Genomic DNA, 24,263 nt, shown 5'->3' with positions numbered 1-24,263 from the left:
TGGTCCAACTCACACATCAAGAGAACATCCCTGGTCATCCCTACTGCCTCTTATCTGGCAGACTCACTAAACACAAATGCTTCATTTGTAAATTGTCTGAGTGTTTGAGTGCCCCTGGCTATCTGTAAATAACTAAAAACTAGAAAATTGTGTCGTCTGGTTTGCTTAATATAAGGAATGTAAAATTATACTTTTACTTTTGATACTTAAGTATATTTTAGCAATTACACTTACTTTAGATACTTTAGTATTTAAAACCGAATACTTTGACTTTTACTAAAGTAGTATTTTATTGAGTGACTCACTTTTACTTGAGTAATTTTCTACTAAGGTATTTTTTACTTTTACTGAGGTATGACAATGATGTACTTTTCCCACCACTGAGTGATACCATGCAAAGCAACTGTTTTCTGTCCCTCAAACTTTCTCTTTTCTCTGTCTGCTCCACAAAGACCTGACAGTAAGTGAGCACGCAATGGATTACGGTCATTACATTACGGATTACTACGTTTTCTGTGCTAAACTATGTAGAATATTGGTCTGTTTGAAACTTCAACTCCCTACTACATCGCACGGTTTGGGATTGATCTGATTTATCTTTACAGAAATTTAGCATCAAGCTCACAGAAGAAAAAAAAACTACGAAATGGAATTCAAATAATTTCACCAATGTAGGTCAATTGGTTAATTAAAACCCCCAAAATAACAGACTTTTCGGTTAGTCATTCAGCACTAATGTTGAAAAAATGTGACTGCAGAATTTATTACCCAGCCTTGAATCAATGATGCTGTCGGTCTGATCAAGGAGTCAATCTGCTAGTTAAGTTACGTTACTGGATAGGTGACAAACTATGTCCTCTGAGCAGGCTATGGTTATTTAATGTTTACAGGAAACATAAATACATTCAACACATGAATAGATACATTTTATGCAGGGGTTAGCCCCCCAGCTATTTCTGTGCATGAGAAAACAAGAAGTGACGCACTGTATTTCCTCCACAATTCATTGTATGGGCACAGATAGAACAATGAGCCAGATGTTTCACCGGATGTGTAAATCTGAAGCATCCTGTTGGCTTTTTCACCCACCACCAAATATGAGAGGAAGCCCAGTGGCTGGCGGTGGGAGAAGATGGAGAACAAATATAGAAAACCCGTTGTCAAATGACAATTTAAAATATTTTGTTTTCCACTGAGACAGCTTTTAAACAAATTAAAACAGAACTGAGAAGGAGAATAACAATCTAAACGAAACGTGTCCATATTTAGTCCATTGAATATTTAAATATATTTTTAAAGAAAAAAAAACAATCATAAATGCAACAAAACAAGAGAATGCAAACACATTTATGTATCTCTTCAAAGCGAAAAATATGATTTTGGCCGATGTTCTGCTTATTTTCTCATCTATGAAACATTTGATCTCAGTACAGTTTTCTGTTCCCCAAACTAGACTCTGTTACGGAGAGTGGACTAAGTTTAGTAGACTACCCTTAGCCAAAGTTTTTAAAGTTGCTTGTTTAGAAGGAGTTCAAGGGCAAATTGAGCTAATGCACACGCCCACTTCAGAGTTCCCTAACGAAATATGCAAATAGATGCTAGAACATGCCAATAGGATCACGCTAGCTAGTGCCTGGCTCGGCCCACCTCCTTGCTTGTTCTGCCCACTATGGTTCATTTGCCCCCATTGGAAACGACAGGCTGTGGTCTATCTTGGGTTAGTTATAAGAAATCTTTGGTATGGGCGTGTGGCTGACTGGCTAGGTTGCAACTTGCTAGTTAGCCAATCAACTTCCGTCCTGAGCACAGCAGACGTTAACCATGACCATAGACACCCATATGGAGTTACACGTTAACACCGATTAAATATTTGAAGTCGGGTAAGGAAAGCACGACAAAACATGTTTTTCGAACTAGTAGCTTAGCTAAAATGTTAGCTAAACGTTTTTAGAGTTAGCTAGCTAAATGTGTGCTAGCTAGCTAACGTTAGCTTATCAGGACTACCAGCTGTACCAATGAATGTAGCTAACGTAATGCATATCAGGGGTGTAAATGATCCGTTAAGGCGATTCTGTTGCAAAACGTTTCGTCTGTTCGTAAACGTTTTGCAAGAGAAACCGTTTACTCCAAACGGAAAACGTTTCTATTGGATAAATGCAGGTAGGTCCCTCCCCGTTTCGTTCAGGTTGGTTCTTTTTGGATCTTAAACGGTAAACGTTTTCACGACGTATTCAATAAACCTCAGTCCATGCATGGCAGCTGTTGTCGCCTAATGTCAATATGGCCATTGAAAAGGATAGAATTCCAGACATTTTAAGCAGCTTTGTGGATTGCACTTTAATGTATATCCACTTACTTTCACACATTTAAAACCCACGTGGGTCTAACGTTACACCTATACCTCCTGAAATTCAGGAGTACTAAACGGTAAACGTTTTCACGACGTATTCAATAAACCTCAGTCCATGCATGGCAGCTGTTGTCGCCTAATGTCAATATGGCCATTGAAAAGGATAGAATTCCAGACATTTTAAGCAGCTTTGTGGATTGCACTTTAATGTATATCCACTTACTTTCACACATTTAAAACCCACGTGGGTCTAACGTTACACCTATACCTCCTGAAATTCAGGAGTAGCTAAAGTGTTTACATTGTGTCAGTGAAGTAGTTTATGTTCATTTGGTAACACATTAATTACATTTTTGTAGGCTTATTGGCTAAACTAGCAACATCAGACCTGCCGCCAAAGAATAGCCTCAAAGCCTCAATATGGTTGTATTGCATAAATACATTTTAAATTTTACCTTTATTTAACTAGGCAAGTCAGTTAAGAACAAATTCTTATTTTCAATGACGGCCTAGGAACAGTGGGTTAACTGCCTGTTCAGGGGCAGAACGACAGATGTTACTAGTCCACCGCTCTAACCACTAGGCTACCCTGCCGCCCCAAATGAAGTCAGCTACATAATAAGTAGGCCTATGCCTTTAGTTAGCCCAAAGCCTTTATCAGGGGTGGCAGGTAGCCTAATTTTTTTAATTTTTTTATTTCACCTTTATTTAACCAGGTAGGCTAGTTGAGAACAAGTTCTCATTTGCAACTGCGACCTGGCCAAGATAAAGCATAGCAGTGTGAGCATACAACAAAGAGTTACACATGGAGTAAACAATTAACAAGTCAATAACACAGTAGAAAACGAAGGGGGGGTCTATATACAATGTGTGCAAAAGGCATGAGGAGGTAGGCAAATAATTACAATTTTGCAGATTAACACTGGAGTGATAAAAGATCAGATGGTCATGTACAGGTAGAGATATTGGTGTGCAGAAGAGCAGAAAAGTAAATAAATAGAAATAGTACGGGGATGAGGTAGGTGAAAAGGGTGGGCTATTTACCAATAGACTATGTACAGCTGCAGCGATCGGTTAGCTGCTCAGATAGCTGATGTTTGAAGTTGGTGAGGGAGATAAAAGTCTCCAACTTCAGCGATTTTTGCAATTCGTTCCAGTCACAGGCAGCAGAGTACTGGAACGAAAGGCGGCCAAATGAGGTGTTGGCTTTAGGGATGATCAGTGAGATACACCTGCTGGAGCACGTGCTACGGATGGGTGTTGCCATCGTGACCAGTGAGCTGAGATAAGGCGGAGCTTTACCTAGCATAGACTTGTAGATGACCTGGAGCCAGTGGGTCTGGCGACGAATATGTAGCGAGGGCCAGCCGACTAGAGCATACAAGTCGCAGTGGTGGGTAGTATAAGGTGCTTTAGTGACAAAACGGATGGCACTGTGATAGACTGCATCCAGTTTGCTGAGTAGAGTGTTGGAAGCCATTTTGTAGATGACATCGCCGAAGTCGAGGATCGGTAGGATAGTCAGTTTTACTAGGGTAAGCTTGGCGGCTTGAGTGAAGGAGGCTTTGTTGCGGAATAGAAAGCCGACTCTTGATTTGATTTTCGATTGGAGATGTTTGATATGAGTCTGGAAGGAGAGTTTGCAGTCTAGCCAGACACCTAGGTACTTATAGACGTCCACATATTCTAGGTCGGAACCATCCAGGGTGGTGATGCTAGTCGGGCATGCAGGTGCAGGCAGCGACCGGTTGAAAAGCATGCATTTGGTTTTACTAGCGTTTAAGAGCAGTTGGAGGCCACGGAAGGAGTGTTGTATGGCATTGAAGCTTGTTTGGAGGTTAGATAGCACAGTGTCCAAAGACGGGCCGAAAGTATATAGAATGGTGTCGTCTGCGTAGAGGTGGATCAGGGAATCGCCCGCAGCAAGAGCAACATCATTGATATACACAGAGAAAAGAGTCGGCCCGAGAATTGAACCCTGTGGCACCCCCATAGAGACTGCCAGAGGACCGGACAGCATGCCCTCCGATTTGACACACTGAACTCTGTCTGCAAAGTAATTGGTGAACCAGGCAAGGCAGTCATCCGAAAAACCGAGGCTACTGAGTCTGCCGATAAGAATATGGTGATTGACAGAGTCGAAAGCCTTGGCGAGGTCGATGAAGACGGCTGGTGGTTAGAGCTTTGGACAAGTAACCGAAAGGTTGCAAGATCGAATCCCCGAGCTGACAAGGTAAAAATCTGTCGTTCTTCCCCTGAACAAGGCAGTTAACCCACTGTTCTTAGGCCGCCATTGAAAATAAGAATTTGTTCTTAACTGACTTGCCTAGTTAAATAAAGGTAAAAAATATATATATACATGAAAATCTCTGTTTTGCCTAACATCGCACCATAAGGACACACTATGTTTGGTTTCAATAGCAGGTGTGAGCCTGCTTCTTCACTGGTATCAGAAAAGTGTGATAACTGTTAAAGATAAACTCCAGATTTTGATGATAACATTTCCTCATTGCTGCCCAATGCCCCTGATTTGCAATGACCCCTCTCTGGGGTGACCCATTGATTTGCATACTCCTCAGCCAGAAGAAATATTTTCTCAGTCCACTGCAAAGATGCAGGTGATACATCCCCATTGCCACTACTGCTGAAAAAAATCATAGGGGAAAACAATGTCTAGCCATGCTAAATGTATGTTTTATTGTGAAACTTTGCAAAAAATGTGATACAAATACAGAGATTTGCACACTCCTCAGGCAGAAGAAATACTTTCTAAGTGCCGCTCGTCCATATATTTATATATTCTTAATTCCTTTACTTAGATTTGTGTTTTGGTATAATTTGTGAAATTGTTAGATATTGTTCGATATTACTGCACTGTTAGAGCTAGAAACACAGGCATTTCGCTACACCCGCAATAACATCTGCTAAACACGTGTATGTGACCAATAAGATTAGATTTTGAGTAGGCTATTCTAGCCTTGAGGTGTGGTGGTTCAGGTGCTGTTATTAGCACACATTCTTTCTAAACAGAGGTCTTAGAATCAATAGTTTTTGAGTGGTGTTTGACTGGACTGGGTTGCTGTTTCTGTCTTGTTTGTCACCATTGTTTGATATTAGCTTGGCTAATATTCTTATGGCTGTTTTGGGACAATGAGGTTATCACTGTCTATCCTACCATACAGGATATGTGATCATTTGCTCTGTATTACTCAAAAATGAATCCTATGTGCCCCTACACTTGAGCTATGCCTCATGGGTTTGTTTGAGTGTTCCTTCTAGCCTAGTATACATTAAGCTGTTTTTTCATTTATTGACATTGATCAGAGATCTCTGATTGTTAAAAATCACAGGCATTATGCCTATCCAGTTTATGTGTATTTCCAAGATGCTGCTGCTGAAAGTTGTCTGAAACTTGGAAGTGCAGAATATGACTTGTGTGTGGGTCTTTCTATAAACTAGGGTACCAGTGAGGATTTCCTACACTGGACAACTTGTTACAGCTGCTGATAAGTCATTTATAATTATCAGATTTTTTCTCTCATGTCATTACATTACATTACATTAAGATTTCAGGGGGAAACATAGCTATATTCAATCAAATTCACCAGTTGATTTAAAACCTATGTTTAACCCTTTCTCATGGTTGGTGTCTTGACGGATTTGTCCAAAATCGTGTGACATAAAACAGTACTTTTCTGTCCTAGCATTTATGACAGTGTATGTTGTCGTTATAGCATATATCAGTTAAATTAGACACCGAACTTTAACACTATAAGAATTCTGGCTCTAGAGGTTGGACAGTTTTTTTTGTATAGAGATCTCAGAAATTAAGTGTAACTACATTTCGTGTCTCCTTATGTGATGGGGTGAAAACAGTTTTCATGGGCACGCAAATCCCCCAAAATGTACATTACCAGTTAAAGGTTTGGACACACCTACTCATTTGATGGTTTTTCTTTATTTTTACTATTTTCTACATTGCATAATAATAGTGAAGACATAAAAACTATGAAATAACACATATGGAATCATGTACAGTTGAATTTGGAAGTTTACACACACCTTAGCCAAATACATTTAAACTCAGTTTTTCACAATTCCTGACATTTTATCCGAGTAAAAAATCCCTGTCTTAGGTAAGTTAGGATCACCACTTTATTTTAAGAATGTTAAATGTCAGAATAATAGATTTCAGTTTTTATTTCATCACAGAAGTTTACATACTAATTGAGTGTATTTGGTAGCATTGCCTTTCAATTGTTTAACTTGGGTCAAATGTTTCGGGTAGCTTTTCACAAGCTCCCACAATAGGTTGAGTGAATTTTGGACCATTCCTCCTGACAGAGCTGGTGTAACTGAGTCAGGTTTGTAAGCTTCCTTGCTCTCACACGCTTTTTCACTTCTGCCCACAAATTTTCTATAGGATTGAGGTCGGCTGCCACCACTGTGGAATGGTGTTTTTCAGCTTGCAAGCCTCCCCCTTTTTCCTCCAAATATAACGATGGTCATTATGGCCAAACAGTTATATTTTTGTTTCATCAGACCAGAGGACATTTCTCCAAAAAGTACGATCTTTGTCCCCATGTGCAGTTGCAAACCGTAGTCTGGGTTTTTTAATGGCGGTTTAAGAGCAGTGGCTTCTTCCTTGCTGAGCGGCCTTTCAGGTTATGTAAATATAGGACTCGTTTTACTGTGGATATAGACACTGTTGTACCTGTTACCTCCAGCATCTTCACAAGGTCTTTTGCTGTTGTTCTGGAATTGATTTGCACTTTTCGCACCAAAGTACGTTCATCTCTAGGAGACAGAACCTGTCTCCTTCCTGAGTGGTATAACGGCTGCCTGGTCCCATGGTGTTTGTACTTGGTAACTATTGTTCGTACAAGCGTTTGGAAATTGCTCCCAAGGATGAACCAGAATTGTGGAGGTCTACAATTGTTTTTCTGAGGTCTTGGCTGATTTCTTTTGATTTTCCCATGATGTCAAGCAAAGAGGCACTGAGTTTGAAGGTAGGCCTTGAAATACATTCACAGGTACACCTCCAATTGACTCAAATGATATCAATTAGCCTATCAGAAGCTTCTAAAGCCATGACAATATTTTCTGGAATTTTCCAAGCTGTTTAAAGGCACAGTCAACTTAGTGTATGTAAACTTCTGACCCACTGGAATTGTTATACAGGGAATTATAAGTGAAATAATATGTCTGTAAGCAATTGTTGGAAAAATTACTTGTCATGTACGAAGTAGATGTCCTAACCGACTTGCCGAAACTATAGTTTGTTAACAGGAAATTTGTGGAGTGGTTGAAAAATAAGTTTTAATGACTCCAACCTAAGTGTATGTAAACTTACGACTTCAACTGTACATACGTACGTACATACATACATACATACATACATACATAATGACTTAAAAATCATACAATGTGATTTTCTGGATTTTTGTTTTAGATTCTGTCTCTCACAGTTGAAGTGTACCTATGATAAAAATTACAGACCTCTACATGCTTTGTAAGTAGGAAACACTGCCGATTTTGCAGGTTATCAAATACTTGTTCTCCCCACTGTACATACATACATACATACATACATACAGTGCCTTCAGAAACTATTCATACCCCTTTGACTTATTCCACATTTTGATGTTACAGCCTGATTTCAAAATGGATGAAAACATTTTATCTCACCTATCTCCACACAATACCCCATAATGACAAAGTGAAAACAGGTTTTTAGAAATGTTTGCAAATGTATTCCAAATATATCTCATTCACATAAGTATTAACACCATTGAGTCAATACTTTGTAGAATCACCTTTGGCAGCTATTGCAGCTGTGAGTCTTTCTGGGTAAGTCTCTAAGAGCTTTCCACATCTGGATTGGGCAACATTTTGCCCATTATTCTTGAAGAAATTATTCAAGTTCTGTCCAAATGATCCCTTATTAATGTCACTTGTTAAATCCACTTCAATCAGTGTAGATTAAGGGGAGGGAACCGGTTAAAGAAGGATTTTTAATCCTGGCGACAATTTAGACATGGATTGTGTATATGTGCCATTCAGAGGGTGACTGGGCAAGACAAAAGATCTCAGTGCCTTTGATCAGGGTATGGTAGTAGGTGGCAGGCGCACCGGTTTGAGTGTGCCAAGAACTGCAACATTGGTGGGTTTTTCACACTCCGTAGTTTCCCGTGTGTATCAAGAATAGTCCACCACCGAAAGGACATCCAGCCAACTTGAAAAAATCTGCGGGAAGCATTGGCGTCAACATGGGCCAGCATCCCTGTTAAACACTTTCAACACCTTATAGAGTTGAGGCTGTTCTGAGGGAAAAGGTATATTTTGATCTCTTTTTTTTCTGTGTGAAAAACACAGAACTCTGCATTAACGAGACCCCTGGGGTGTGTCCGTTTGAAGGGACCAGTATCGAGAGCTATCCGGCTAGTAACAGTGACTAAGGTTCAGGGCAGGGCACTGGGCGGAGGCCGGCTAGTGGTGACTATTTAACACTCTGATGGCCGGGAGATAAACAGCTTCAGTCTCTCGGTCCCAGCTTTGAAGCACCTTTACTGTCTCCTTCTTCTAGATGGTAGCGGGGTGACAGGGGTCCTTGATTATTTTCTTTGCCTTCATGTGACACAGGGGACTGTTTAAGTTCTGGAGGGCAGGCAGTGTGCCCTTATGCATTCGGCTGACCGCACCACCCTCTTGAGAGCCCTGCGGTTTGCGGAAGGTGCAATCGCCATACCAAGCGGTGATACAGCCAGACAGGATGCTCTCAATGGTGCATCTGTAGAAGTTTGTGATGGTCTTAGGGGCCAAGCCAAATTTCCTCAGTCTCCTGAATTTGAAGAGGCACTGTTGCGCCTTCTTCACCACACTGTCTGTGTGAAGGGACCATTTCAGGTCGTCAGTGATGTGCACGCTGAGGAACTTGAAGTGTTTGACCCTCCCCACTCCGGTCCGTCGATCTCAATCTGCTGTGTGGCGCACCACAACCCCCTGCTCCTCCTTTTCATTGGCTAGTTGGCAGTAGGAATGTCAGCTGCATATTAGGTAGCTTGTTCATGAGCCAGTGACTGTTAGTAGAATGGCTGGCTGCAAAATGCACTGTTCTGTCCGGTCCATGCCCTCCACAGCTGTGCCAATTACTGTATTACTGTGCTGTTCAAGGCTGTGAGAACACACACTACCCCCCCATTGCTCTTCCACTTCCCTTGCTATACCTCAACACACACGCACACACACAAACACACTCATGTCTACTCACAGTCCGTGATTGAAAATTGGAACCAATGCCAGGTGCTCATTCTTCAAGTCCCCATGCATCCTGCCCCTTTTCTAACACAGAAAAGCACAGCCTTTCTCCAAACACACTGCCCCTCCCTTCCCCCAGCTCTCGCTGCCCCTCCCCCTCATCTCGGTTCTCCGGCTGTCTGTTCACTGGCAGCAGAAAGAGAGAGAGAGGTGTCCCTGGGTATGGAAAGGAAGCTGTGCAGTGCAGTGTGTAAAATACGCACACAGGCATAGTGTGTTGGTGAGGGAGACAACGCATACCCGTGTGTGTCACCGGTGTTCGACAGTAACAACGGATTTAGCAGCTGAAGAGAATCCCGTCTGCCTGTGTGTGAGAGTGGGTGTGTACGTGTGCATGCATGCACACCAACCCGAATGGCCTGCCTGGGCAGCCAATTTCCTCACTGCCCTCCTACTCTGATAATCTCTGCTGACACTGCACACAAAGGACTAAACGCTGGCCGCATCCTCCAGAAAGACCCTCTTCACTCTTGCTTCTCTGCCTGTCTCGTTCCGATTACCCACAACCAGGCTGGCTACAGGGAGGATGCTGCTGCCGTAACGCTGTATGCCTGCTGCTACATCACCTCTTGTTACTGGGCTTCTACCTCCTTCCTTCACCTTCTCCTCTGCTGGTCCATTCTGCTGGTCCAGTCCCCCTCCACCACAGCACAGCGCTCTAGACCCAGGATCCTCCCCCCTCTCAATCTCTCACTGGAGGTGTTCTTAGGCTGCTGGTAGAACCGCTGCATGGTCTCTTTCTCCTCACCATCTTGCGCTGATCTGAGGAGGCTGTCGCCGCTGCCTCCTCTCCTCCTCCCCTGTTTTTTTGTCTCTCGCTGACTGTGCCGCACGCGTCTATTCCAACAGGTAAACCTGCGAACTGAGACACAAATTTGTTGCCGTGACACAATATTTCACAAAATTGGCACTAGTTTCAGTGAGGTATGAGAATGATATTTGGAAATTCAGACAGTAATGTTGTGCCTTATCACACTTCTGGTAATGCAGTGCATGTGTTGCTTTTAATGTTGCTATATCTATTTAATTGTTTCGGTTTGAAGGATCACTAAAATTAGAGGAGTGTCTTTTGAAAACATGGCTGTATCCTGGAAACGTTTGTGTATTTTTGTTAAACTTTGAATTGGAGCATGGTGACCATCTTATTAGATTTTTTTTCTTTATTGATAAATAGGACAGGACTGTCTCTTTTCCAGTAGGGCACAATGAATGGTGGACAAGTGAAATATTTTAATATTATATATTATTAATAATAATATTTTATTGTTTGAGATTGAGGTGGCAAATCTCTGAAAACTGTTTAGAAATTATGGAGTTAGACAAATTTCTCACGTGAAAGGTATGCTATTTGATCATACATGTGCCCAGCTATGAGAATAATTTTACACATGTAATTTAATTACCTCAAAATGTGGATTGATCTACGGGCCTACTCTAAATATTCAAAGCTATCATCAGTAGGCCTACTTCTGTAAGTCATCAGTGATATGAATGCAGTTAGTGATACAGGACTACCATGGGGCTATTGCTACAACCCTTTGACAGACTTTCTTTACCTTGTTTTTTTGTCACAGATAGTGAGTCCAGCATGTTCCGTTCCAAAAACAAAGAGCAAACTTCACCCCAAAGCAAATACTGTAGGATAGAAATGGTTTGAACATGTATATTCCTCTGATAGCAGGATGACTGGTCCATAGTGCTAAGACAGTCACATTGACAAGGCAATGACACAGCACAAAGCTGCTCATGGTGTCCTGCGACTCTGGAATTAGAACTCTTTGAGATGTTCAGGAGTGGGATGAAGATCATGGGGAGTGAGTTTACTTCTCTCTTTTTACAAACTAGTGGATATACTGACTCAATGTTGCATTATTTGTAGCTTTGATATAATACAGATATATAATACTCAGTAGGGTTGGGTACTGTTCAGGCTTCTGTTCAGATATTGTGTTTATGATTGTTATGTGGTTTGTGATAATGGTTCAGAGGCTCTGGGATGCGAAAATTGCTTCTTTCTCAGTCACAGGGTGTCCAGTGAGAGTACATAGAGTTTTTGCCACATTCTGGCAATTTTCAATATGACCTAGGTCTAATTACACACCAAATTATTAAAAAAAATAAAACTATATATATATATATGACGAACACTGCTTTACTCCAGTTGGAATATACTGATACAATGTAAACAGTCAATAATTACCTTGTACAGCAAGTTACATCAAATCAAAACTAGGGAAGTCACGAGCCAGAAATGGAAAACGGCAAATTAAGTTGGTCCAGTGTATTAGCCAGGGTGAGCTACGTGATGCAATCTTGCCAGATGGGTTGTTTATCCAGTATCCATATTAATTTTCAGAAAACCCTGCATCACCAGATGTTTCTGACATGCGTCAGTTCCATCAAGATTCCACCAAGTACCTAGCCTAATTCTAGCAATACACACAGCCTATGCAGGGTAGCCTAGTGGTTAGAGCGTTGAACTAGTAACCGAAAGGATGTAAGTTCGAATCCCCAAGCTGACAAGGTTCAAATCTGTCGTTCTACCCCTGAACAGGTAGTTAAACCCACTGTTCCTAGGCTGTCATTGAAAATAAGAATTTGTTCTTAACTGACTTGCCTAGTTAAATAAAGGTAAAATAAAAATATACTTCAAAATGTGTGTATGTCTAGCCCTAGCATAGGCCTATATGATTAAATAAATTCAATCAAATGTTCACAGTAAGGCATTGGACAGATATAGCATTTTCTTCCCAATATTTATTATTATAGACGGGCAAAGAATCAGAACATTTTCATTTAGGCTTGGGTAACTTTGAATATTTCGCTATTGATAAATCTGTGTCAACTTGCATTCAGCCCATGCACCTTGCCTCATATATATAATGCTTAGAATTGTGGGGAAGGGCCACTCTTTGAAATGAGTGATTTTCATTAGTAATGTTTATGATTAATCCACCTATACAGGGTTGGAGACTTGGGTACGCTATGTGTCTTGTGCACTGTTATCAGAAAATGCCCTTTAATTTACACTCTTATTATGCACCTAGAGAGTATTACCTTGGGAGGTATGCTATTTCTGTCTCTGTCCGAGCGTCTGTGTGTGTGTCTGTGTGTGTTGGTGACGTCAGCTTCAAAAGGCCAACATCCCGGAGTCGCCTCTTCACGTTTGATGTTGAGACTGGTGTTTTGCGGGTACTATTTAATGAAGCTGCCAGTTGAGGACTTGTGAGGCGTCTGTTTCTCAAACTAGACACTAATGTACTTGTCCTCTTGCTCAGTTATGCACCGGGGCCTCTCACTCCTCTTTCTATTCTGGTTAGACACAGTTTGTGCTGTTCTGTGAAGGGAGTAGTACACAGCGTTGTACGAGATCTTCAGTTTTTTGGCAATTTCTCGCATGGAATAGCCTTCATTTCTCTGAACAAGAATAGACTGACGAGTTTCAGAAGAAAGTTCTTTGTTTCTGGCCATTTTGAGCCTGTAATCGAACCCACAAATGCTGATGCTACAGATACTCAACTAGTCTAAAGAAGGACAGTTTTATTGCTTCTTTAATCAGTTTTCAGCTGTGCTAACATAATTGAAAAGGGTTTTCTAATGATCAATTAGCCTTTTAAAGTGATAAACTTGGATTAGCTAACACAACATGCCATTGGAACACAGGAGTGATGGTTGCTGATAATGGGGCCTCTGTACGCCTATGTAGATGTCCCATAAAAAATTTGCCATTTCCAGCTACAATAGTCATTTACAACATTAACAATGTCTACACTATATTTCTGATCAATTTGATGTTATTTTAATGGACAAAAAATGTGCTTTTCTTTCAAAAACAAGGACATTTCTAAGCGACCCCACATTTTGAACGGTAGTGTATATTTCTCATTACCGCAACACAATCTTTTCTGAATATTTGTTTTTGTCATAATTACTTGTGTATAGCCTACATGTTATTTTTATGTACACATATTTGGATAAAGAACAAAAGACACGCTTTCAGATTAAATCAAAATGACTAAAATATACATTTTATGTTTCCTAATGTATCCTAAATATTGGTGCATTATGGTAATGATTGGCAGGTTTCTGAAATGAGAATGTATGTTTTGGTAGTTTGCCATTGAAAAACTGTACTGAGCTCTATTAGAGATTCATTAACCCAATACATTATCAAACGGTGTCATTTGTTAATCACAAATGATTTACATAATTCTAAAATCACTGATTTTAATGCAATTGACTAAAATATACTGTAGTACTGTAATTACTTGCATGTACTTTCAAAAGTTTGGAAACACCTATTCATTCAAGGGTTTTTCTTTAGTTGTACTATTTTCTACTTTGTAGAATAATAATAAGACATCAAACTATGAAATAACACATATGGAATCACATAGTAACCAAAAAAACTGTTAAAACCTCTCTGGGATATGTGGGAGCGTCCCACCTGGCCAGAAGCCAGTGAAAATGCAGAGCGCCAAATTCAAATAAATTACTATAAAAATCAAACTTTCATGAAATCACACATGTAAGATACCAAATTAAAGCTACACTTGTGAATCCAGTCAACATGTCAGATTTCAAAAAGGCTTTTCGGCGAAAGCAAACGATACTATTACCTGAGGGTAGCACCTCCGTAAACAAAGAGAGACTGGCATATTTCAACCCTGCAGGCACGACACAAAATGCAGAAATAAAAATATAATTCATGCCTTACATTTGACAAGCTTATTTTGTTGGCATTCCAATATGTCCCATAAACATCACAAATGGTCCTTTTGTTCGATTAATTCCGTCAATATATATCCAAAATGTCAATTTATTTGGCGCGTTTGATCCAGAAATTCACCGGTTCCAACTTGCGCAACGTGACTACAAAATATCTCAAAAGTTACCTGTAAACTTTGCCAAAACATTTCAAACTACTTTTGTAATACAACTTTAGGTATTTTTTTACGTAAATAATCAATCAGATTGAAGACGGGATGATCTGTGTTCAATACAAGAAGAAAACAAACTGTAGCTAGCTTTCTGGTCACGCGCCTCTATCTAACAGTACACTTGAAGTGACCCTCGTTCTGAACAGTGCTACTTCATTACACAAAGGAAAAACCTCAACCAATTTCTAAAGACTGTTGACATCCAGTGGAAGCGGTAGGAACTGCAAGAAGGTCCCTTAAAAATCTGGATTCCCAATGAAACCTCATTGAAAAGAGAGTGACCTCAAAAAAAAGATCTGAATGGTTTGTCCTCAGGGTTTCGCCTGCTAAATAAGTTATGTTATACTCACAGACATGATTCAAACAGTTTTAGAAACTTCAGAGTGTTTTCTATCCATGGGGCGACGCTCAATTGGCCTAGCGTCGTCCGGGTTAGGGAGGCTTTGGCCGGTGGGGATATCCTTGTCTCATCGCGCACTAGCGACTCCTGTGGCCGGGCACAGTGCGTGCCAACCAGGTCGCCAGGTGTTTCCTCTGACACATTGGTGCGGCTGGCTTCCGGGTTGGATGCGCTCTGTGTTAAGAAGCAGTGCGGCTTGGTTGGGTTGTGTTTCAGAGAACGCATGGCTTTCGACCTTTGTCTCTCCCGAGCCCGTACGGGAGTTGTAGCGATGAGACAAGATAGTATTTACTAAGAGATTGGGGAGAAAAGGGGATTCTGAAGGCATAAGTGAAGTAATTAAATTAACTCTAAGGACTACTCCTCTAGATGATGCATCATAACAATATTTAGAAATAAAATATTGGAGTTTTTACAGCAACTTCAAAAAGTGTTGCGATAATGAAAAACACAGATGCAGTGTTTTTACATAATACGTATTGTAACATTGTATGATTTATGGACAAACTACAGCAACATATTTGGTTTTATTCAAATAATTTAGATTTTTCTATAGTAACATTTTATAAGTGACCCAAGAATTTAAACTGGGCGCATTTCGGTAATGACAATTTTGGGGTGAAATGTACAACATTCTAGGGAAATGTTGATAAAAAAAAGTAAAAAAAACATCTTAGTCTTCAGAATGATAGTTGATTGTGGCAGATGCATCATGGTTTTCTAAGGATTTGTTACTGCCATGGATAAAACTGGTTTCATGCGACTCACTCAACCACAGGCCCCTGTATGGCCCACAAAATAATATGGACCTCTGCTGTGTTGGTGATGTTGGGTTTTGGCTTGCTTGCGCTCTTGCTTGCTTGCTTACAGTAATTATAGGAGGATACAATTTGGTGGCTGAGAATCCTTTTGAATAACCTGGTTGTCCTTTATGGCTGCCCTACTCCTTTTTCATGTTGATTTATTGATTAGGTTCTAAACGTGGTCCACCCAGAAGTCTGCTGTACACCTTTGTGGGAAGATCCGTTTAGCATGCCACAAATGTAACCAATTGATTGTGAATATCGATTCCCAGTATTTCTTCTTTGGTCCGATGTCAGCCAACTAGCCACTGTATCCTACTGGGTTGAGCTAAGCTCCCACTGTGGAACAGTGTTCTTCTAAAGCCAGAATAAGGGCTTGTTGTGTAGGTAATCACCCCCAGATTCATCCATGCTGGGAGTGTACTTGGCACAGTCATTCCTAGTCCAATTTGAATTCTGATTAGATATCAGTATGCTCTGGCAGGATGGTGAAATCCCTGCCTGATCAAGAGGCACAAGCATGGAGGGAGATTGGTAGGCAAATGTCTCCTTTCCCTAATCTCCATCGATCTCTCCATCCAAAGGGTGCATCTCAGTCATTTCAATTATCCCAAACTTTTCTGTTCCAGGGACCAACAAATCACTGTCAATCTCTTTAGGACAACCAGTCAAATTTATCAGTGAATATACTGTAACAGATTAAAGGTTTTAATATTGTTATAAACAATTTGCATTGTGAAAAGTAATGTAAAATTGCTTATAATTCCATTAGCCTAATTCTCCCATGTCTCAACTGCCTATTCTTTTTGGAAGAAACATATGTTAAAAACATCTGCAGTAGAAAACAACTGGCCTAGACGATCTCTTTATCCTAGTTTATTTTCCTGTATCAAGGGTGATCTGAAAGAACTGCTAGGATTTCTAATTTATTGTTTTCACCTCACCGGTAGATCAGAGCAAATGGAGAAGAGGAGCCAAGGATAGGAAGCTACTTTAGACTATCGATACTCACCCGGAGGCTCCCCTTAAACACAGTGTCAGATGACTGGCCAGAGCTATTAATCCAGTGAAGGCAGGCTAAACTGTGATTTTAGGGCTGGAGAAAGAGAGTATGAGCAGCCTGCTTGTTCTCTCTCCACTCCGTATGTTTTCATGCTTAAGCAGATACCTTTAACACACAAATGACACAGTAATCTCTGTAAACATACAAATATAATCTCAAAAGTAGTATAATAATATTGTTCGGCCTATTGCTGCTGGATTAAGATGGATTTAGGCCAACACTAAACCAAGTATCTGAATACTTATTATGGGATTAAGACTAAATTAGGCACCAACAAAAAATGCATTTGGTCTACATTGTCAGTTGTATCAACCAGGGTGAATAAATGTTGTTTGTAAGCATAAAGCTTCATAGGTAGTGTTGTATGCATGGGTAGATAATAGTTGCAGGTTATGTCTGTTATTGGAAGCTGTGAGTGTTAGTCTTTCCAGTGAGAAGTGACAATTAAAGGGAGAGCTGTGAAAAGTTCAGAACTTCTGTAGATTAGGCTACATGCTTGGTTTTAACAAGGGAAAATGTCAAATTTGAGTGTGTTTCACTTTACGATCCATTTGTGACAGGTTTTTATTGGATTCGTCTCTGCTTTTTTCGTGTCCTCACAAATGCACAAACAAAATTCTGTAGGCCGTTACGTAAAGGCTGCAAGCCCACAGTAGGCAGATGAGGAGGATGCAGAGAGACAGGCTGATCTAGTGTGCTCCACATCTACAGCGGCTGGACTGCCTGCCTCTATCTATGCAGTAGCTCCCCCTTGATTCCCCTGTGTACGGTAGACACAGACCGAAGCAGCATCCAGGAATGCCATCACCAACATGATCAACGTAAATCAACCAAAGCCAAGCATTTGTTGGCCGAGGGACAACCGAGGTAGGCCTCCCCTGCCTCAACAACAACCTCTCTAACAACAACCTCTCTAATTCAGAGGGGTTGAGTTAAAAGCGGAAGACACATTTTGGTTGAATCCATTCCGTTATGAATGGATTCAACTGACTACGCTACATGACCAAAGGTATGTGGACGTGCTCGTCGAACATGTCTTTCCAAAATCATGGGCATTAATATAGACTTGATCCTCCCTTTGCTGCTATAACAGCCTCCACTCTTCTGGGAAGCCTTTCCACTAAATGTTGGAACATTGCTGTGGGGACTTGCTTCCATTCAGCCACAAGAGCATTAGTGAGGTTGGGCACTGATGTTGTGCGATTAGGCCTGTCTCTCAGTCGGCGTTCCAATTCATCCCAAAGATGTTCGAAGGGTTTAAGGTCAGGGCTCTGTGCAGCCCAGTAGAGTTCTTCCACACCAATCTCAATTGGTTTCTGTATGGACCTCACTTTGTGCACGGGGGCATTGTCAGGCGGAAAGGGCCTTGCCCAAACTGTTGCCACAAAGTTGGAAGCACAGAATCGTCTAGAATGTCATTGTATTCTGTAGCGTTAAGATTCCCCTTCACTGGAACTAAGGGGCCTAGCCCAAACCATGAAAAACACCCCCAGACCACTATTCCTCCTCCACCAAACTTTACAGTTTGCACTATGCATTCGGGCAGGTAGTGTTCCCCTGGCATTGGCCAAACCCAGATTCGTCCATCGGACTGCCAGATGGTAAACCGTGATTCATCACTCCAGAGAACACGTTTCCACTGCTCCGGAGTCCAATGGCGGTGAGCTTTACACCACTCCAGCTGACGCTTGGCATTGCGTGTGGTGATCTTAGGCTTGTATGCGCCTGCTCGGCCATGGAAACCCATTTCATAAAGCTCCCGACGAACAGTTCTTGTGCTGACGTTGCTTCCAGAGGCAGTTTGGAACTCGGTAGTGAGTGTTGCAACTGAGGACAGACGTTTTTTACGCGCTTCAGCACTCTGTGGTCCCCTACTGTGAGCTTGTGTGGCGTACCACTTCGTGGATGATCTGTTGTTGCTCCTTGATGTTGCCACTTCACAATAACAGCACTTACAGTTAACTGGGGAAGCTCTAGCAGGGCAGAAATTTGATGAACTGACTTGTTGGAAAGGTGGCATTCTATAACGGTGCCACTTTGAAAGTCACTGAGCTCTTCAGTAAGTTCATTTTACTGACAATGTTTGTTTATGTAGATTGCATGGCTGTGTACTCAATTTTATACACCTATCAGCAAATCCACAATTTTGAAGGGGTGTCCACGTTATTTTGTATATCTAGTTTAGATATCCCCTTTCCCTATGCTAAAGTAGGCCATATATGCAGCCTGACTGGTGGGCTGTCTGATTGGCATACCTCTTATTTGTGAAAGTTCCTGCCATTCTGCCAACTCAGTCCTCCACATGAATAAGCACTTCCTTCCTGCGTTTGTTGGGTTTCAAGTGGCTGCTGGGCACTAATGCTACATGCCATAGTGTCATGATGAGGGCATGACTGTGTGGCAGACTGTGGCTGCTGTGTCATGTCAGGGGTACAGAGGAAAGCAGTGAGCGTGTTAGGGGAGTCTAATGTCCAGCTGCTCCTCTATGAGTCAGCCCATGTCACATAGCATGGGGCTCAGTGAATGTTGAAGAAGGGATAAAATCACAGGGCTTCAGTACATGGGTTAATGAGACAAAAGGCATGCTGCTGCAGTGTCACTGACAGTATCTCTGGGAGTGGTGTAAAGCTCTCTGATTATTGAGACCATAGAGATCCTGGCTATGTAATAAACTGTCAAAGTCCCAGAATGTGGTGACAATAGCATCCATATTAGTCAGGGAGAAATCCAAACAAATTTAATTGGAATGAATGGCAGAAGAGGCATAATCCGGATTTTATTTACTCAGGAAAATGTAAGTAAGGCATGTGATCTATCAGAAAATGTGTAATAGAATTATTGTTACCCAATAATATTCTCATATAATTATAAATACGGGTTATATGGGTTTTAAACAAATGTTCTGTGATATATACAGTGGCAAGAAAAAGTATGTAAACCCTTTGGAATTACCTGGATTTCTACATAAATTTGTCATAAAATTTGATCTGATCTTCGCCTTTGATCTGATCTTCATCTTAGTGGGGGAGCAATATGTGTTGGACTGCAGAGTGAAGGAAAAGCAGCCAACAAGTGCTCAGCATATGTGGGAACTCCCTCAAGACGGTTGGAAAATCATTCCAGGTGAAGCTGGTTGAGAGAATGCCAAGAGTGTGCAAAGCTGTCTACTTTGAAGAATCTCATATCAAATATATTTTGATTTGTTTAACACATTTTTGGTTACTACATGATTCCATATGTGTTATTTCATAGTTTAGATGTCTTCACTACTATTATACAATGTAGAAAATAGTCACACACAAAAAAAAAACTTGAATGACTAGGTGTGCCCAAACCTTTGACTGGTACTGTGTATATATAGCCTCTCTAATATATGTAAAATTGTTTTCTTGAAAAGCTATTATATGATACAATATCAGTACTTGTTGCATTTACAACTTGTCAAAGTCCAATCAACTGATTTCAGCCAATAAATGGCTGTGGATTGACTGCATTGTTTGAATGGAGTGTTGGCATATTGGCAGTTAATTAGAAAAAATGATGGAATCATAACTCTAAAACTGTCTGGCTAGCTAGCTAACAGAGTGCAGATTAAAGGTGCGTTTCGTAAATTCACTCGGCCATCTACTCCAATTTCAGAGCGCTCTCATCTGAGTGTGCCAGAGCACAGAATAACTGATGAATTTACGAACGTTCAACACCTGTTGAATATGGCCTGTGTCGGTAAACGTCAGCAAAAAAACATAAATTGTTGCCCTGTAAATTGTTACAGTGACCAATGCTCTGGATAACATGAAAACAGCCTAACCAGCTCTGCAAGGGCGAGTAAAATGGTCAGTGAGTTGTTTTTTCATTTGTGTCTGGAAGTAGAGGAGGCCATTGCTAGTGTACCCGTAGACAACAACATCTAGGTTAAAGATTACAAGGTTAAGACAACGTGGTTATAATTTCCTATAACTCTTTGCAATTCATGGGACTAGCTTTGCTAGTTAGCAACGGCACTGGTCCCATTAATTTGTTTATTTAGAACGCTTTTCCATGGAATTATTACATTGTCTTAACCTTTTTTTTTTTTTTTTTTTTACCTAGAAGAAAAGCCAGATGTAAAAGCAGGAAGTGTACCCATCAATCTGGAATGTGATTTGTTGAATCAACTCAACTGACATTACAAAAAAATTACATTCCATTGCATGAGCCACATCAGTTAGCATAATTTGAATGAACATTCGACATTACCATGGAAATTATTGCATCACAATACCAGGCAGCCATTGCGAGTGTACCCATGAGTTTACCAGTCAAATTGCCAGGGTTAGAGGTTCCAAGCCCATTATATTTCTGTGATCTTATCACAGCACTGGCAAACCATGGTTTACCAATTCCCTGACAAACATGGCTGACATTTATCCCATCATAAGACGGTCCATGTCCATTCTAGTGTTCTAATTCCTAATTCTATGATTGAGACCATTGTTTTAGGGCTTAGGCTGACTTCTTTTAAAAAAATGGTCAAGATCATGAAATTGTTTACCAATGAAGAAGTGCCGGTGAATGGCCAATCTGAGCTAGCCTATTTACAGAAAAAGATGCTTGGCTGCAATAACTATTTGTCACAAAATGAAAACTCAAATGCCGGTTTTCATTCGCATCTCTGCTCGTAGACAGCGCCCCAATTGATTAGACATCTTTTTCTTTCTCTCTCCTTCTCCCGTCAGTCACCCCTGATCTGGTCCCGGAGCCCCTGGTGCTACCCGTGGTGCCCTCCCTGCCCTCTGTGCGGGTCCGTCCTGCCCTTCACAGGCCCCGGAGGCGCAACAACAGCAGCAGCGGAAGCGACCCCACCAGGCCGCGGCCCTCGGGCCCGGCTGGCCCGAGAGGCAGCATGGAGGTGGGCATGCGCGTGGTGCGCGGTCTGGACTGGAAGTGGGGGAACCAGGATGACAGTGAGGGTCACTTGGGCACAGTGGTGGAGATCGGGCGGCAAGGCAGCACCACCACGCCCGATAAGACGGTGGTGGTACAGTGGGACAGCGGCACACGTACCAACTACCGCACAGGATACCAAGGCTCCTACGACCTGCTGCTCTACGACAATGCCCAGATCGGTGAGCATAGCACCCCACCTCAGCTGTTTACACACATATAGACTATGTACTTACAGTGAATTCATAAAGTATTCAGACCCCTTCACATTTTGTTACATTACAGCCTTACTCTAAAAATGATTAAATTGTTTACCTCATCAATCTACACACAATATCCCATTTTGACAAAGTGAAAAAGAGTTTTTAGAAATTTTTGCAAATGTATTAAAAATAAAAAACAAATATGTATTCAGACGCTTTGCTATGAGAATCGAAATTGAGCTCAGGTGCATCCTGTTTCCATTGATCATCCTTGATTGGAGTCCACCTGTGGTAAATTCAATTGATTGGACATGATTTGGAAAGGCACACAACTGTCTATATAAGTTCCCACAGTTGACAGTGAATGTCAGAGCAAAAACCAAGCTATGAAGTCAAAGGAATTGTCTGTAGAGCTCCGAGACAGGATTGTGTCGAGGTACAGATCTGGGGAAGGGTACCAAAAAATGTCTGCAGCATTGAAGGTCCCCAAGAACAGAGTGGCCTCCATTCTTAAATGGGAGAAGTTTGGAACCACCAAGACTCTTTCTAGAGCTGGCCGCCCAGCCAATTTGAGTAATCGGTGGAGAAGGACGTTGGTCATGGAGGTATGCCAATCAGGAGTTTGCCAAAAGGCACCTAAAGGGCTCTGACCATGAGAAACACGATTCTCTGGTCTGATGAAACCAACATTGAACTCTTTGGCCTGAATGCCAAGCGTCATGTCTGGAGGAAACCTGGCACCATCCCTACGGTGAAGCAAGGTGGTGGCAGCATTGTGCTGTGGGGATGTTTTTCAGCGGCAGGAACTGGGAGACTAGTCAGGATTGAGGGAAAGATTAGCTAAGCAAAGTACAGAGAGATCATTGATGAAAGCCTGCTCCAGAGCGCTCAGGACCTCAGACTGGGGCGAAGCTTCACCTTTCAACAGGACAACAACCCTAAGCAAACAGCCAAGACAATGCAGGTGTGGCTTTGGGACAAGTCTCTGAATGTCTTTGAGGGGCCCAGCCAGAGCCTGGACTTGAACCCGATGGAACACCTGAAAATAGCTGTGCAGTAGCACTCCCCATCCAACCTGACAGAGCTTGAGAGGATCTGCAGAAAAGATTGGGAGAAACTCCCCAAATACAGGTGTGCCAAGCTTGTAGCGTTATACCCAAGAAGACTTGAGGCTGTAATCGCTGCCAAAGGTGCTTCAACAAAGTACTGAGTAAAGGGCCTGAATACTTATGTAAATGTGATTTTTCTGTTTTTTAAATATATTTTTTTATACATTTGCAGAAATGTCTAAAAACCTGTTTTTGCTTTGTCATTATGGGGTATTGTGTGAAGATTGATGAGGGGGGGAAATGGTTTAATACATTTTAGAATAAGGTTGTAACATCGCAAAATGTGGAAAAAGTCAAGGGGTCTGAATGCTTTCTGAATGCGGTGTATATACTGTACAGTGCCTTCAGAAAGTATTCCCACCCCTTGACTTTTTCCTAATTTTGCTGTGTTACAGCCTGCATTTAAAATGGATTAAATAGCATTTTTTTTGTGTCACTGGCCTACACACAATACTCCATAATGTCAAAGTGGAATTATGTTTTGTGAAATTTTGAAAAGCTGGAATGTCTTGCGTTAATAATTATTCAACCTCTTTGTTATGGCAAGCTTAAATAAGTTCAGGAGTAAAAATGTGCTTAACAAGTCACATAATAAGTTGCATGGACTCACAAAGAAGGGCATCTACTGGTAGATGGGTAAAAATACACTGAGCAAAAATATATACGCAACTTGCAAGAATTTCAAAGACTGTACGGAGTTAATGTTCATATAAGGAAATCTGTCATTCATTATGGATTTCACATGACTGGGAATACAGATGCATCCATTGGTCACAGATAACTTTTTTTTAATGGTTGGGGCATGGATAAAAAAAACAGTCCGTTTCTGGTCTGACCACCATTTGCCTCATGCAGCGCGACATCTCCTTTGCATAGAGTTGATATGTTGATTATGGCCTGTGGAATGTTGTCCCACTCCTCTTCAATGGTTGTGCGAATTTGCTGGATATTGGTGTGAACTGGAACATGCTGTCTTACACATTTGATCCAGAGCATCCCAAACATGCTCAATGGGTGACATGTCTGGTGAGTATGCAGGCCATGGAAAAACTGGGACATTTTCACCTTCCAGAAATTGTGTACAGATCCTTGCTCCATGGGGCCGTGCGTTATCATGCTGAAATATAAGGTGATGGAAGCAGATGAATAGCACGA

The 24,263-nt window shown here is 41.3% G+C and overlaps 1 protein-coding gene across 4 annotated transcripts in view; it reads left to right on the top strand.

The window, feature by feature from the left end:
• Positions 1 to 1,752: 1,752 nt before the first annotated feature.
• LOC109869459 (E3 ubiquitin-protein ligase MIB2-like) overlaps positions 1,753 to 24,263 on the top strand; it is a 74,771-nt gene continuing 52,260 nt past the window's right edge. The window contains exons 1-2 of one of the 4 annotated variants that reach the window (XM_031803575.1): positions 1,753 to 1,880; positions 21,589 to 21,978. In XM_031803575.1, coding sequence (XP_031659435.1) covers positions 21,756 to 21,978 — 223 coding nt within the window. In that variant the 5' untranslated portion in view covers positions 1,753 to 1,880; positions 21,589 to 21,755. Of the gene's footprint in view, positions 1,881 to 9,806; positions 10,517 to 11,327; positions 11,482 to 21,588; positions 21,979 to 24,263 lie in introns of those variants that run through there. The other 3 variants (XM_031803576.1, XM_020459634.2, XM_020459635.2) reach the window with 3 other exon arrangements.

Source organism: Oncorhynchus kisutch, linkage group LG24 (assembly GCF_002021735.2).
Source record: "Oncorhynchus kisutch isolate 150728-3 linkage group LG24, Okis_V2, whole genome shotgun sequence".
In the NCBI taxonomy this organism is placed as follows: Eukaryota; Metazoa; Chordata; class Actinopteri; order Salmoniformes; family Salmonidae; genus Oncorhynchus; species Oncorhynchus kisutch.
This window is presented reverse-complemented; position numbering and strand designations above follow the sequence as displayed.